Here is a 17,159-nt window from a genome sequence, read left to right on the forward strand (position 1 = left end):
ACAGTCAATTTACAATAATGACCATGTCAATCATCAGTCAAACGTCATCTAACACTTTTGTTTTTTTATACATGTAAATGCTTTTTATCATTTCATTGAAAATTCATGCAAAATTAATCAGTGTATGTATGTCACCTTTTCTGAGTAAAGGTCTATGCATTCGTTATGCTTTTTTCTCCTGGAAATATTTCCTTTCTTGGGAAAATGTACATCAGGTAGTTATTTGATATCATACATTTCCTGCTGAGGTGTTTCGTCTAAGGAGTATGCATATCCCATTTTATTATTTCTTAGTTGACATATATATACCATTAAGTGATTTTGTTAAACACTTGTTGTTAATATAATGTAATAAAACGCGAGATGCACACAACTTAAGCGATTAACTACTTATAATACCTATAATACCTTGGGTCTGTTGTTCAACTTGTCGTTAAATTAAACGAGTCGTTTAATTTTACTAATCACTGCGTTAAATTTAATCAGTCCATTATCATGTTGTTCAACTTGTCGTTAAATTTAACGAGTCGTTTAAAATTGTCAAAGTGTCGTTATATTTAATCGACCTCATTGAGGGTGATTAAATTTTAATCAGTTGATTAACCACAATCTAAGATGGCTGTCAATGTTTTGTTTCAACCACCTGTTGTAAGAAGAGAGAGACATTTTCGCGGTTTTGACCCTCTAGAAAGGGAATTTTCTGATGAGGAGCTGAGGCAGAGATATAGATTTGGCTGGGGGACTATTGCATACCTGTCAGATTTAATGAGAGGGGATCTGGAGCGTGGGACAAACAAGGAGACAGCCCTTTCAGTGGAACAACAGGTAATGATTGCCTTGAGGTTTTATGGAAGTGGATCACACTTGCAAGTAGTTGGGGACACGATGGGATTTGACAAATCAACTGTGTCTCGGGTGATTAACCGTGTGACGGATGCATTAGTTGCCATGAAGGATGATTTTATATCGTGGCCAGATAATCAGAGGAAGAATGTGATAAGGGCTGGGTTTTATGAAAAGGCAGGTTTTCCAAACGTGGTTGGATGCATTGATGGGACTCACATACGGATTACTGGGCCTAGCATTGATGAACCAGCATTTGTTAACCGAAAGGGGTTCCACAGCATCAACGTACAAGCCATTTGTGACCATGAAGGTAATTTAAAACACTGTATTATACCTATTTTATGTTTACAACATGCTTTGTGTGCGTCCTTTTTCTTGACATCTTCAATCGTCCTTGACCATATACATGACTGGTTTTCTGTTGAACTGGTTTTCAGCTAATTTGAAAATCGATGGAAAAAGAAAGACACTCAATCTTGTCGTACTTTCTATTGGATCCGTAGACTCATTGCTTTTTACCAGAGACATATATGGTCATATATACACATAATGGGTCTCTGTTTTTACCGTTTCACTTTTAAATAGGCTGGATCGAGTGAACTGCTAAGAGTTAATGAACATAAATTTATTGATCAAAATAGTAATATAGATTTGCCCACCCAACCCTTATCTGCTTTAGGTAGAATTTGTCACTGTCAGGCTTATAAACTTTGAAACGTCAACAAATAGTGTACCCCATGCAGTTTGAAGGAATTCTAGATCTACCTCTAAACGTTTCAGTTAGAAGACCCCCCCCCCCTAAAAAAACCCAACAATAACACTTGAAAAAAGCCATACAAAACTGAAAAACACAACTGAACAAAAAATAGGTGTCCAATCTGTCATCCAAATATCAATTTCGCCTACCCATTCTTTTTTTGTTGGAAAATAGTGACCAGTCCTTAAAAAATAAGCCAGTCATTGTTCAATATATATTTTTTTTAAATGTTAAGGGAGCATATAACTTCGATCCTCGATGTATTGTTTATCGGAATTGTTTACTAGTATACTATACATATTTTGCTTTCGTCACATTGCAAATTCAGCTAATTTTTAATGACTCGAACTATAATGAACAATCTACATGCATGCACATAAAAGAAGATGTGGTAATGATTGCTAATGGGACAAATCTCCACAAGAGATTAAATGACACAGAAATAAACAGCTTTGGGTCACCATACTTATTGACAATCACTGACTTGCCGTTTGCCTTGACAAATGAAATATGGAACTACTTTTTTCCACTTTTTTGATTATCATATTTTTGTTTAAGGTAGATTCACCAATATCAGTGCTAGGTGGCCAGTATCAGCACATGATTCTCACGTTTTCAGAACCTCAGCCATAGGACAACATCTTGAGAATGGATATCAAGGAATTGGACAAGGTGTATTGTTAGGCGACAGTGGCTATCCCTGCAGACAGTTTTTGCTGACACCATACAGACAACCTGCTGCTGGTAGAGGTCAAGCAAGGTTTAACAGAAGACATTGCTCAACAAGGTCAACAATAGAGAGGACATTTGGAATATGGAAGAAGCGTTTTCACATTCTAGGATCAGAGGTACAATTAATTCTTTACAAACAATCTTAGTAGTAATATGAATATTTGACATGGTGTATGCCCTTATATTTTAAAAGTCCTGTTTTTTTTCTTGTGCGACTGCTGTCTACTAAATCTTTCATTAGTACATTTTTCGAATTCTCTAAATTTCGGTTAAGGTATTCATATAATGGTCCCCTTCTCTATCTTTTCTTTATAGCGACTATACGTATTTGGGTTTTTTTTGCTGACCACAGTATGGTTGCCTATAATTGCTTACATCCACTTCATTTTAACTTTGCAGGATACATACATTTTAGTTATAAAATTTACAATTACACCAAATCTCCTTATTTTTATTACGTAATAAAACCCGAAAAAACTGAAAAATCAGTTGTATATTAAAGGGCTGATAAAGCTGACATCAGAAACACGTTAAATATCAAGCCAGAACAATAAAATTGAGAATGGAAATGGGGAATGTGTCAAAGAGACAACAACCCGACCAAAATAAAAAAATACAACAGCAGAAGGTCGCCAACAGGTCTTCAATGTAGCGAGAAATTCCCGCACCCGGAGGCGTCAATGATCGACAATTCATCTGCACACAGATCAAAACCCGAAAATTATACGGATAACAGGGATCCAGTTGGAAAATTGGTAATGTTAGTTTGATAACTTAATGTACCCCAAGGGTGACTGGGGAATAGAAATATGGTCACGTGGTCTTCTTTCGACCGGCAGTAAAACGCTTGCCGATGTGGGGCGTCCGTTTGGCTTTGCGGGATGTATAAGTTCGCAGTCACTTCCGGTCAGAATGGGGACGTTGAATCCGATGTCTCGTATAAAGAGAGTACCACGCTCTTTGCACGTTAAGAAACCTTGCAACGACTCATTGAGGGCCCGTAGGTTGCCTGTTGCAAGGTACAATTTCTGCCCTCATTTTCCAGTGGCAGTCCAAATTTCTCCGACCATCATCCCAAATGGCCTCTATTATGACAAGACCTACCTATTGTATTTATTGTGAACTTGTTCTTGACCTGAATATGCATGAAATATTTGCCACTGGACGTTAAGCAACCAACAACCAACCAAATCATGTAGTCCTGTAGGGGTAACTGCTCCAAGTTAGTCATTACTGTAACTTTATAAAATCGTGAATGTAACAGTACATCATCAGTTATTGGACTGTTTGTTCAGCTTTATGTCTGATTTGGTCCCTTTTTTAATTAAATTATAGTGTTAACGTGTTAATGTTTTTGTAATAGATTTACCTAATCTCAGACTTATTCATGAGCAATGTTAATTCATGCTACAAACAAATAGTATTTCTGTCACACTTTACAATAAATGTTTTTAAATTGTATTCCAGATCCGAATGAAACCGGATAAAACTTGCCAAATTATCATTGCTTGTGGTATTCTGCACAATATTGCCATCATGAGGAATGAACCTGAAGTTGCAGAAGAACAATTGATTGACAATCAACCTCAGATGCCACCCTATAATGGTCCACAGGACGGAAAAGGCATACGGGACCATTTTGCTACCACTTTGTTTGCCTAATAAATTGCATGTTTTTATTTTTCCATATTTTCATAAATTGTCTTTCATTAAAAAAATGAGGAAATTTGAAAATAGTAACAAATCTTTGTATGATCAGTTTGACAATGTGTTGAGAGAGGAAGTGTGCATTTTCGCGACTTCAATACTGGTATAGTAAATGGTGAGCAGTTAGTCGCCTATGAAATAAAAAAACCAGTAGCCAGGGAACTGTTTTCCAGTACAAGAATAAGAATAGGTGGTATGATTGCCAATTGATGATATCAATTACCATATGGAAATAAATATTATTTAAATGCCCAAAAAAGCCATGGCCGACAGTGCAAGGACTGTATAGCCCAGCAAGGTCATTTAAAAATTTTTGATTCGTGTATCACTTATTATTTTTTGAATGATGGAGGTGCAATATGTGTGGCTAAATTGTAATTACTGGTCTATTTTCTTTTACATAGGAGTGTGCACACAAAATTAAATGAATGTGTTGGCCTCATAGTAATTTCTGAAATACAAATCAACAATATAACAATGAATTTAATACATAGAGGCAAGTGCCTGAGAGAGTGTAACTGGTTCAGAATTGCCACCCACTAACTTCTGCAACAGCTCAATTTGTAGTTCCAGTTTGTTTCTCTCCAAGTCCATATGCACTTTCTGCTTCTCTTGGATTTCTAGTTTACCTTGCAGTGCACGATACTGCATGTCGTGAATATCCTGCACTGTTACCTTTTTCAAAGGTGTTATCACTGTCCTACAAATAATAAAAACATAATGAATTCTGTAAAAGATCGATTAATTTTACATCTCTTTTTATTGATCGATTCAACGTCATAGTCCCATCAAATAGCCAGTCAGAATATGTCACGTTTTCCGGCTTGAAATATGTGAATAGGTGGGAGAAACTGTCAGAAAAATATATGAAAATGTAAAAAAAGAAAACTTGAAGTATTGAACAAATAATCTAGCGGAACCTGTTTCCACAACACATTTTCAAAGAGTTCTTGTATACATCCCCATAGTACGGTAGAAAAATATTTTTTTTAAATCTTAAATTTCGGGAAAATATTCATTCTACTTATGAATGTTGCTTACGGTGACCTTCAGTTGTTAATTTCTGGTCTCTTGTGGGGAGCTGTCTCATTGGCTATTATACCACATCTTCTTTTTTTACATTTACAACTTACTTCTGCTTATCTGTCCTATCTGTTTGTTCTTGAATATGTGGAACGACTGTTTCTGTCAGGATGGGGTCATATCCTGAAAGCAGAGACGAACTTGGTTGACTGGAGGGGTGGACTGTCCCTTATCAGAGATGCTGCAGATTCATACAAATCCTGGCTGGCATCTTCTTCCGGCAAAGTGGCATTGATAGATGGTTGATCTGTTATTAATGAGAACAAAATTATTCGTTGATACTGTGTTTGGGTATATTTTATTAATTCTAAACAAGGGGGGGGGGGGCAATTGAAAAGGCATACTATATATATATCATCATTCAATTAAATTCAGATACAATTACTTTAAATTTCAAGATAAAAATATTGCACAAGGCTAATTAAGACCCTATTTCGACCCTTTTCAGATTATCAAGGGTCTCAGCTATAAACTAATATGTGTTCCTGTCTAGGTTCAGTCTGCAACAACAAATTGATCAACTTTATTCCGGATTTATGACAACCAGTCCGTATCTGTTTTAATATTATAAATCATGACTGGTTTTCGGTCGAAATTAGCTATTGCGGTTCCCTTTAATAAATCAACAGATACCAGTTAAAAGACGACTTGGCGGGCACCTGCAGCCACTTGTGAACTAATGTTGAAAATAATACTTTAAAACTGTTATCAGTTTAAGCAAATGCAATCTTTCAATAGTATATCAAGTGGAAAACCTTCAAACCAACAAGAAACACGTTGGCAATCATTTAATGATAGAAAATATTGGTTAAAATAAATTGTTATCAGTCACGTGATATCAGTTGGGAATTCCCCTACTTGTTGTGACGGCGGAGCAGACGAAACTTTTTCCAAAATTTAAGAAAGGAAACTATGTATCCCGGTATTAAAAAGGATACAAATATTTGTGTTAATTTCATTGAAAATTAACAATAACAATAAAAAGAACCTTCAAAACAAAATTTTGCCAAAAAATGTTTGTTTTTATATGATAGATAAAAACATGTTAAGTGAAACTGATCAAGTTACTTTTTACAAAGTTCAATAAGAAGGGTAGAGCCTTGAGAAGATCTAATTAAGGGGAAAACATATTTGGGGATTTATTTCAAAGTGTTAAAAAATATTTACTTACTTGTCTGGAATGATTCAGTTTCAAGTCCACCCTGAATCCCCCTGAAGCTGTAGGTGTCCTTCATAAGATGGATAACTTTTTCTACTGCAGAGCTAGGTTGTTTTGGAGCTGGTCCTTCCCCAGTTTTGAACAACTCACTCCTGTGAGTTGTGTACACAGCCTTGGCCACTCTTGTGGTATTCCTCCACTTGTTCCTAACTTCTGTGGCTGTACGGATGGCAACTCCAAGAGAATTGACTTTTATGGCTATGTCATCCCATATCTTCTTCTTCAACTTCGTTGGTCACTGTATTAGTAAGTTTTCCATTAATTATACTGGAGAGTTTCTCTACTAGTTGCTGGATCAGGTCTTCCTCTGCCACAGTGAAGTTGGTCTTTTTCAGTCTTTTAAGTTTACTTGGGTTTGGTTCAATAGATTCAGGCATTGTTGTACAGACAGGATGCTCCAGAACAATGCATGATGGGTTGGTTTTATATAATCACTTGATTAATCAGTTGATTAAATTTTAACGCATTGATTAATCCGTTGATTAAATTTTAATTCATTGATTATTTAATCGACACGTTAAATATTGTTGAACAATAGAAAATAAACGACTCGTTATGTAACGACTGGTTAAAAGATTTAAAAGACTCGTTAAATTTAATCAATCGTTAAAATAACGGCAAGTTGAACAACAGAGCCCAGAACTATCAACCATTTTGTAAAGGATATATTAAGCCGATAACAGTCCATTTTTTTAAACATGGTTAAATATTGGACAGAATTGGTTCCTTAAACATTGTTTAACATGTAAAACAAATACAAAGTTTTGTTAACAATTATTTTCATCGAGTGTTTATATGGTTTTGTGGATCAACTTTTTTACATTACCTTACATGTTAGTTCCTTTAAACACAAGCTCAACTTAAAAACAAGAATGGTCACCAGGATTCGCCCTTTCAATTTATATGTGCTGTGTGCTATGTAAAAGCATTAATTTGATATCAAAATTAGAAAGATTTTATCATAGGGAACATATGTATTAAGTTTCAGGTTGATTAGACGGACGAACGGACGAAAGGACGAATATACCAGAAACAAAATGCCCCTCTACTATCTTAGGTGAGGCACAAATAAAGTACAGTTGAGGTTAATCATCATGCAATATATATATGTACTGAGGAAAAAGTGTATGCAAATCATGCTTTTTGCGTGAGCTTAATACATATATTTTCGTGAAAACCCGCACATGTGTTTGGTGTGTCAAAATGCATAAAGACCAACAAAAAATATATTCCTAATGCTGAAAACAGAGAAACAGAGAACGGGATGTCGTATTTGGTGGTTGCGATGTATCAAACTTTGCCTTAAAATCAAATGTGTATTCAGATAAATAAAAGCAATCTATTTATAGCAGTCCATATTGGCAAGTTATATTCACATATATAAATATAAAGGTTGTAATTAAAAACAACATTCATTCTTATGGTTGCGTTATATAAGAACCGCATTATTTTTTTTGACGTGTGCATGCAAAACATTTTTCTAGGAAGATGGGTCTAAATAACGCAGATACAACACTATCAAAAAAGATCCACAATGTGAAAAAGTATATTAAAGCATTTGACTAGCAGGTCGAACAACATATTTTCTTAAACCCTGCAGGCTGCCATTTGCGATTGTCAATTAAACAGATCACCAGATGCCACAAGAGGGATCTTAGTTATTAATTTAATATCTATATTGTTTCTTGTTTTTTTTTTCCTGTATAATTGTGCTGCTCCTTTTTTGTTCACTTGCGTATCGATGTTCATTGTACTTGTATTCACAATAAAATCAAATAAAATATAAGTTTGTTGTTATTTTAACTACTTACGGATTCAGTTTTAGCTACAAAAATAGTTGTAAAAGTAGTATAAATGATCATGCATAGACTTATAAGTTAGAAAGAAAACGATAAAAATAAGATACAAATAAGAAACAAAATGAACCACTATAATATTATTTACATATTATTCTACATCTTCGTCTCCACAAGACGTATTTAAAAAATTAAAATATTATGTGATATTGTTAAAAAAATGAGTAAAATTATTCATGAACCGATTTTATCTTCTCACCCTTTATAAAGATGGGTATATAATAGCAACATTACTATCACTATAAACTGCTCAGAATCTGAATTGACCATTGTTTGTGATCGACCAGTAAAATCGAGCAAACATTTTATTCGACTAGTCTCGATATTGTCTCGACTGTTCTTAAGTGCACTCGACTAGGTCTTGACTTTACTTAATAAGTTTGATTCAGTACTTGATGATCTTGGTGAAGTCTGAAATGGTCTCGACCAAGGGTCGACTCAGTCTCAACCAGTCTTGACCTGTCTTGACTAGTCTTGACCTGTCTTAACTTGTCTTTTCATGTCTAGACTATTCTTGACCTTCAAATTAAGAATTTAATTAATTTAGGTGAAAAAGAATAAGATTTGAAATTTCGAACAAAAAATAGATAGTACACTTTAATTTTTTAATGACTTTTTCAAATCAACTTGGATTTTCATCACTCTATACAGCTACATTGGTGGTATATTAATCGAACGTAGGACAGAAATTCAGAAAACAAAAAGTCACAGACATAAACCATGGGACAAAAAGTCACTAATTTTTTTCTGATTATTTTCTTTTAATAAAAAACGCTTATTTCTACAAAAATATTTTTGTATTTTTCTTGAACTTTTGTATATAAACCAACGATGTAAACAAAATATATACTAGTCAATCAAAAGAAACAATACACGACTTTGATTTTTTTTTTTATCAAAATGTATAAAATATAAAACAAAATGAGATACATTATTTTAAAAAAGCTTTCATTTGCAATGTATGCACATGTGATAATGAAAATCAAAACTTGTCGGAAAGTATTAAAATTCCGTGTATCGTCATAGGGTGCAAATTAGTTTTGCGGAAAGTTGAATAAAAAATCGCCACATAATTTTCTAAGTACTAGATAAAAAAATTAAATTGTTAAAAAATATTCAATATGCTAATCAAGTTATGATCATATTGTTACTAATGGGTTGGAATATTGTTTTTCAATTATTTAAAAAAAAAAATGTGTTTTTTGAAATCTCAAAAATTGCAAAAAATTTTTTTTACTTTCGTCTCAAATCAATGCTTTAGATATGAAAACAACACACAGTAAATTTTCAAGATTTCGGACATTGTTACCGCTTTTTGAATATCACTCTACACATACTGTCTATGTTAAATCAGTTGATAAGGTTTACATTTTAACGATTTCTCTTGGGGCCGAACTTTGCTTAACAAATAAACAAAGAAACTGTATGAAAACAAATTGATGGCAAACACTGTCTTTACCTTTAAATGACAGGTTAGCATCATTAGTTTTTAAAATTGTCGTTTTATGAAAATTTTGAAAAAAAAATAAAATCGAAAAAAAGCCAAGAAAGCCAAAAAATATTTTTTTAAACGGATTCATATTTCCAATATCATTAAGTATTATCACCTTCAGTATTGCTCCAATGAACGGAAAACTTTATCTTTAATTTGAAAAAAAGTCTTGTAGCGTTTCTTTTGTTGACTAGTATTTTTTTTTTATCAAAGATGATCAAATAATTGTTAAAAAACAAAATTTAAAAGTGACTTGGCACTTTAATGGCTTCATGGTACCAAGAAATGTATCTTTTGCATGATTAAAATTAAATAAATCTTCATTTTTTCAAGTATAATAACACATTTCCTTAACTTAAGGATGTACACCTCTGAGGAGCCAAAAATTTCTAGAATTAAACTTTTTTTCTTAACCTGATTTTTAGGTTTATAAGACTGTAACAAAACAATTGGTGAAGAAAAAATCATATGGTGGTGTGCTTCTTTTTTTGCTACGGCCCTTTGAAAATGCCCAATTTTGATGATTTTCTCACTTTTCATCGATTTTTACCTATTTTGGGCTATTATCGTGAAAAAAAATCTCAGTTCCACAATTAAACTTTTTTTCATACTTTCCATAAAGATGAAGTGGACCAATCTGAATAAATCTAACTTACAAAAACTATAGGTAGGTGTTAATATAAGAAAGTTTTATCATATTTTGATGCTTTTTTGTGTAAAATTTACCATACTGCCAATTTTGTATTTTTATGATTTTTCTCATTTTAAAGAACAAAATGCATATTAATTCAACCTTTTTGTTATAAATGATTGAAAAAATACATATCTAAGAAATTTTGAAAAGACCAAAATGAGATGGGATGTATATTATTCTTGTAAAATCATTTTTTGTATCCCTCACCCATTTTCTCAAAATTTTGACTAAAAATACTGACTTGAATGGTCGTAAAATTTGAAAACTGGATTATTCAAAAACCGTTCACGGTAAATACACAATTTTTTCACAGAGTTATGTTTGATTATAATATTTTTAAAATTCATTGATATTTTCCACTTCTATCATATGTTTTGGAAATAATTTAAGAACGAGATTTCAACGAGTCTGAACGAGACTGAAAAGTCAGAAGAAAACATCCTTAAATACGATTATATGTATTAAAAAAAAATATATCAAGATATTTTCTAATGTATTAAAACAATTGTCAACAAATTATTTGTGCCTTTTTGTCCTGTGACTTTCTGTCCGTCTGCATCGACTAGTATTGTCCTGCCTCGACTATTCTTGACCTTCAAATTTAGTCCGGACTGGTGTAAATCAGCCCATCTAACTAAATTAAATATTGATCTTACAAAATTCAAGCCTATTTTGTAGTTTGATTCATTGCTGTGAAAGTAAATAATTTAATTTTACAATAGGTGAAAATAAAAATGATTGAAATCAGATAAAAAAAAACCTTCATATTGTGTCGAGCATTTGATATTTTATAATATCTATATGCTGATAATTTGATAATCGATTTATCGGGCTATATTTGCGTGTTTTGGAAGTGTTTTTTTTTTCATCAGTAACCGGAAAATGATTTGATAAGTTCGGGGTAAACTTGTCAATGTCGGTTCAAACTTTATGGCGTTGCTGATTTGTCCAGGTCAAAGTTATTAAGACCGGGTCAACGTATTTGACGTCACAAAGCTTAGATAAGGAAAAATATTAAGAGCTGAACAGAGTGATATACACAGTGGGACGACCGTTAATACTACATATCATCCATTCGAACAGTAACGTCATTACGAACAGAGTACAATGTGCTCTAAGATTTCTATAAAATAGTACAACAAAGTTATCACTGAACAATTGATAGTTGATATTTTTTACCTGAAATCTTTATATTTGCTTTTGTAGATGCAGTATCACAGACACATTGATAAACACCTTCATCATTTTGATCGAATTTAGCAATGGTTAATTTCTTCACATAAGGGGTATTTTCCTTCTTAAAAAAAGGACTGGTCTTCGATATTTCTTGTTCATCTTTTGTCCAAATTGGTTCTCCGTCGAAAGGTTTATTCAATTTGCATTCAAGATCGACCTTGGCTTCTGAACGACATATCTTGTTTTCTAATTGTTTTACAAACTTCAGTGGTTCTACAAAAACAAATCATCAGGAACATAATTAAAACATTGTAAAATTAAATAGTTATCTATTCACATACGTTCTTAAATACCGTAAAAGTGACGATAGAAATCAAAGGCAACAATAGATTGACAAACAGATTAGGTTGTGAATATTCAATGTGCCTGTAACGATCTAAATTTAATTACAATAATTATGTGTAAAATTTCTACCAAATTGCAGTTACTGAATGTTGTGAACCTTACCGGTAAATAATCGATCATACATATTTTTGAATATGCAGTTCATAGTTGAATGGTAATTTGGAGATTTTAAATGTAGAGGCAATGCTGAGTAGCAGTATTACTAATCAAGCTTATATCTATGCCATATCGTCCCGCTTTTAAACTATGACGATTACTTTCAAAAATCAGAGGCAATGATTTGGATTTTAAAACTAAAGATTCAAGTTGCATCTGTTAATTGCCGGATAAAACAATATAGATGTTATGTACATTGTTGGAAATATAGACAAAGGCAACAGTAGTATACCGCTGTTCGAAATTCATTCATCGATTGAGAAAAATAAATAAATCCGGGTAACAAACTAAAACTGAGGGAGACACATGAGATATAATAGAAGAACTACAACACAACAGAAACACAACATTAAAATGTAACACACAGAAACGAACTATATTGAAACAATTGCCATTTTCTTGACCATGTTCAGGACATTATAATAAAAACAAATGGTGGGTTTAATCTTGTTTGGTGCTTGCCAAACTTCCCGCTTTTATAGCAATGTTTAATATAATATGAAAACATTACATGATAGGACTACAATACAAATAAATGGGTTTTCCACAAATACATAGAATCCATCACCAACATACATACTTGAACCTCAAGACGTAAATTTACGGAGTGTCATATTTAATCTATCCTCCTGATAAGTTTCTTGGAACAGTTTCTGCGATAGGAGCACATTCCTGTATATGAAGTCCGTATAGTGTGAACATACACGATAAACAAAAGTATCAATAGAGATAAGTAGACACCATACGACGGGGCAGACGGTATGTTACTGCTGAAGAATGGGAAATTGATTATTGGGAAGTTGAAATCGTCTCGTTTATCTTAGATTTTCGTGTGAAGTCGTTCATCTGTGTCAATATTGGGGAAAACATGGTATGAAGCAAATTCACTGGGTTAAATGAGATGAAAGTATTGGCTGAAATATAGGTTTTTCAATGATAGGACAACATCAATATATCGGAAAGAAAAATTGAAGAGTTTCGCAAGGTATTTTTTCTTTTTGTGTTGGAAAAGATTCTGAATGAATTCTGCTTCATACCAGTACAAAAACAAACCAGCCAGTAAGGGTGCACAATTAGTACCTATTTGAATTCCGACTGTCTGTTGAAATATAAATCATCCAAACTTAAAAAATGTATTGTCGATTAATAAATGTCCAGCATTTGATAATATCATCTTCAGAATATTTTCAGGTAGATTCAGTGTTGTTTTTCACAAAATATAAATTATTGTAACTCAAAATAAGAAATGTGTATCTACGTTTCCCATTTTTATAGAAAAAAATCTTTTTAATGAGATGGTGAAGTCGATCTTTCAACTGAGCATGTGGAATAGTATAATAAAGTGTAGAAAAATCAAAAGTATTTTTGCTGCTAACAAATTGCGAATATTGCGATCGAAGATTAAGCAGTAGATCTTTCGAATTTTTGAAAATCCACATCTAGTTAACACGACTGGTAGCATATATCTCATCACAATATTTTTGAAACCCATCGTTAACTGTAGAAAGAATAGTAGTCATTACTTTAAAAATATGTTTAATCGCAAATACTAGGGTGTAGTGGTGACACATGGGGTTTTATACGTGTATGCATTGAATATGCAATCCTGGATATCATGTTAGGTTTTTCTCTCTCCGTGTATATAAAACAAAGCCATCCATTGGATAATCTAAATACTGAGTAGACATTTTCTCTATATAACACAGATGCGCATTTCGACAATACATGTCTCTTCAGTGATGCTCGTGGCCAAAATATTTGAAATCAAAACCATATATAAAAGATGAAGAGCTATAATCCCAAAGGTCCAAAAAGTATAGCCAAATCCGTAAAAGGAATCAGAGCTTTGCATGAGGGAGATACATGCCTTAATTTATAATAATTTCCATCATTTTATAACAGCAAATTTTAATAACACAAAAAAATCCGTATTTTCATGTCAGTACTGAAGTATATCTATGTTAATTTTGTCCCTAAAAATGACGTTTTCCATATGAAAATTACTAGAAAACAAAAATGGTGACCTAATTTTATTTTACCACATATTCCGATGTATCTCGATTGTAAGCACAAGAGTGCCTAAAAAATGAAAATCAGGAGATATGCCATTCGGTATCGTGTTACCTTAAAATGAATTTAGTTTTATTTAAAATAGCAATACTTTTCTATATTACCCGTAATCTTCAGTTCACATGTCGTTTGTTTTGATCCACATATGCAGCTGTACTTCCCTATATCACTTCCTTTGAGCTGTAAAATGGTGAAAGTATGCTTGCCTTCATGATTTTCGTCTTTGATTACAATATTTCTGTCCTCTTTCACATTCTGTTTGTTTTTCAGCCATTTTGTAGAATATTTTTTATCAAGTTCACACTCTAGGACTACTTTTGATCCTAAATCAGCATATTTTCTTTCTGGTAATGGTCTTGAAAATTCCGCTACTGGAGGGCCTTCAAAATTAAAGTGATATACTCAATATATGTATTATATATAAGTGGTTTAAATAGCAACACATAACATACAAATATATTTGAGTGCGGACTTTTCAGTACAGAGATTAATCAAATTACACATATACAATTATAAATTGCCTAACGATGTAATCTACACACTATTTAGTATGTATTAGAATGTTTATAATATTAACAATGCAATCAAAATAAACGCAATAATTCGCAAGACCAACAAGCTTTATCAAGCGTGCTTCTACTATCCAGGTGAATTCGGGTGTAGATGATAAAACAGTTTTGCAGCTCAATGGACATGATGCAAATGAGTTAAGCTGAATCGAACACTTGAGACTTTCACAATGTGCTGCCTCAAGAAACAATGGATACATTTAATATTCGGCACAATAACCATCGTTCATAGTACAAAACCAACAAAAACTGTCCTCTCACAACACATCGTCGCTCAAATAAACATCCGTTTGATAATGTTACTTCCCAAATCATAAAAGTCAACACCATGTGGGACACCACGGTGACAAGGAGAAAAGAAAATTTTTGGATCCACCAGCTTTACACTTTAGAACCTGAATGTCTTAATAAAAAAGACGAGAAAAGATACAAGAATGATAAAGAATGAATATTTTCAACTTTGTATCACCATCACTGCCGGTGATCCGATGAATACAATCTGTTGTAGAGTTGTCAATCGTTCAGACATACATATGAAACAATTAATTCTGTGACTGCATCATACATTAATTTGGGGGATCCTTAACAATAGATATTTTATCGGATCTGTAACAATTCCATCTGTATGCCTTGTATATCATGTTACCACACTAGATTAAAATTGATGAAGAAAAGAAGCAATCAGCCACCGAACGGTTTATTATTGTAGAGCCTAGTTGGTCGAGTGGTAAAGCACGTCAGACGATTTGATGTCACGATAGTAGCAATAGTTCGAATCCTTTTGTAGGCTTTGTAATAATTTCAGATTTGATAGAAATACATCTGAAGTATATGTAACAAATAGTTCAGACTAAAAACTAGGGTTTACCATTAATTTCTAGCCTAACCATTTGATAGAAGCATGGTAAACTGATGGAAATACATGATGCAGTCTTGAAATTGAATATTTGCAATAGAACGACCAGAACAATACAAGACAGAATTGTAAACAAAACATACGAGCTTTTAATCACAATGCACAAATAAGGAACCATAGTTTCATTCAATTTATTTATTTGAAATATACGCTTGCGTTGAACTATGAAAATAAACACTGTATATTTATATAAACGATCAATCTTGTAGTTACATATTAAGTAAATAAGTAAACAGTGCAATCGATTTCATCACCCCATTGCACTGGTAATAAATGGTAAATAACATAAAGTAACAGTAAGCCGAAAATGGGAGACAACTCTAGATATAGTTTTTCATTTCCAATTTTCGTGTAATAAAATGTTCATTTGAGCTAGACCGCTTATCGCATATACACTATCTGTGAGAGTGTTGATATTGGATTAAAACATGAAGCATAAAATCTTCCGAATTTTCGTTTATTATCCATTCAAAGTTTGTAGCATGATGGTCGTAACTTAAATGTGTGATGGTCGTAACTTCAATTATAGTTGTTTGGATGATGACCGTAATTGACCGACACACGATGGTCGTAACTTTTTCAGGATGATCGTAACTCGAGTATTTAGATGAACTTTAATCAAAGTACTTTAAAAGTACTGTGCAATTAACCATGTTTAAAAAGTCAGCTGTCATATATGGTTTACTGCAAACAATATCATTTGTTACTATGCTTATGCTATGCAGAAATTAGGTTAAAGAATTATAAAGCATTTACTGGTCTGATGAATTCCAAATTACAGTGAAAACTGATCAATTCGCAGTAAGCCAAATATTATGTAACGGGTATAGTCTAGTTTCGATAACGACCGTCGGAATCTATCAATATTTTTAGATTATTTTGATTCCTAACAAATGCTCTTCCAACTTTTTATAGTATCAATTTTAAATTGCAGATTAATTTTATTGAATTTCATTGAAGTACAATCTTCAGAAGTCTTAAACAAATGTTTCTTCGCACTTCATGTATATCCCTTTTAGTTTAATTATTTAGTGAACATTTGGAATTCTGATATTTCAGAAAGTTGATCATGATTCAAATAAATTCAAATTTAAAATCTTTTATAAATTTTGCATTTATAGGTATTATACGGATCGAAAAAAAATATCAACTATATTATATAATAAAAGACAGACATACTAATCAATATAGGGCGGTTCATCATTCGGCGGTGTCCTAATAAAAGAAGTCTTCAAAGTTCGATAAGAAATGTACGATCTAATTGATTTAAATATATGTCGAACTTATTTATCTTTTGAGGTCATGTTGAAATGCGAACATGATTGTGAGACTAAATCGGTACAAAATTTCATTGCCAAATAAGTAACCAACATACAGATGCACTTTGATGTTTTACATGGTAAATGAAAGATACAGAAAAATTATTGCTGCTTTAAAAAAAAACCGTCTAGACATGTTGAATGTGTTCAGATGTTTAATTT

General features: G+C 32.6%; 2 protein-coding genes across 2 annotated transcripts; both read left to right on the forward strand.

Annotated features, from left to right (window-relative positions):
- The first annotated feature begins 488 nt into the window (after positions 1–488).
- Positions 489–1,634, forward strand: LOC134683558 (putative nuclease HARBI1). The gene has a single exon (XM_063542868.1). The coding sequence runs from the start codon at positions 616–618 to the stop codon at positions 1,285–1,287; it is 672 nt and encodes a 223-aa protein (XP_063398938.1). The 5' UTR covers positions 489–615; the 3' UTR covers positions 1,288–1,634.
- A 335-nt stretch (positions 1,635–1,969) lies between these two features.
- LOC134684292 (putative nuclease HARBI1) lies at positions 1,970–4,020 on the forward strand. The gene is made up of 3 exons (XM_063543578.1): positions 1,970–1,994; positions 2,162–2,451; positions 3,803–4,020. The coding sequence occupies exons 1-3, from the start codon at positions 1,970–1,972 to the stop codon at positions 3,995–3,997; spliced, it is 510 nt and encodes a 169-aa protein (XP_063399648.1). The 3' UTR covers positions 3,998–4,020.
- Positions 4,021–17,159: the final 13,139 nt, after the last annotated feature.

Source organism: Mytilus trossulus, chromosome 9 (genome assembly GCF_036588685.1).
Source record: "Mytilus trossulus isolate FHL-02 chromosome 9, PNRI_Mtr1.1.1.hap1, whole genome shotgun sequence".
In the NCBI taxonomy this organism is placed as follows: Eukaryota; Metazoa; Mollusca; class Bivalvia; order Mytilida; family Mytilidae; genus Mytilus; species Mytilus trossulus.

Coding starts and splice junctions, on each gene's coding strand:
- LOC134684292 (XM_063543578.1), top strand. CDS start 1,970: ATGCATGCACATAAAAGAAGATGTG. Junction 1,995..2,161: donor TGCACATAAAAGAAGATGTG/GTAATGATTGCT, acceptor TTTTTGTTTAAG/GTAGATTCACCAATATCAGT. Junction 2,452..3,802: donor TTCACATTCTAGGATCAGAG/GTACAATTAATT, acceptor ATTGTATTCCAG/ATCCGAATGAAACCGGATAA.
- LOC134683558 (XM_063542868.1), top strand. CDS start 616: ATGGCTGTCAATGTTTTGTTTCAACCACCTGTTGTAAGAAGAGAGAGA.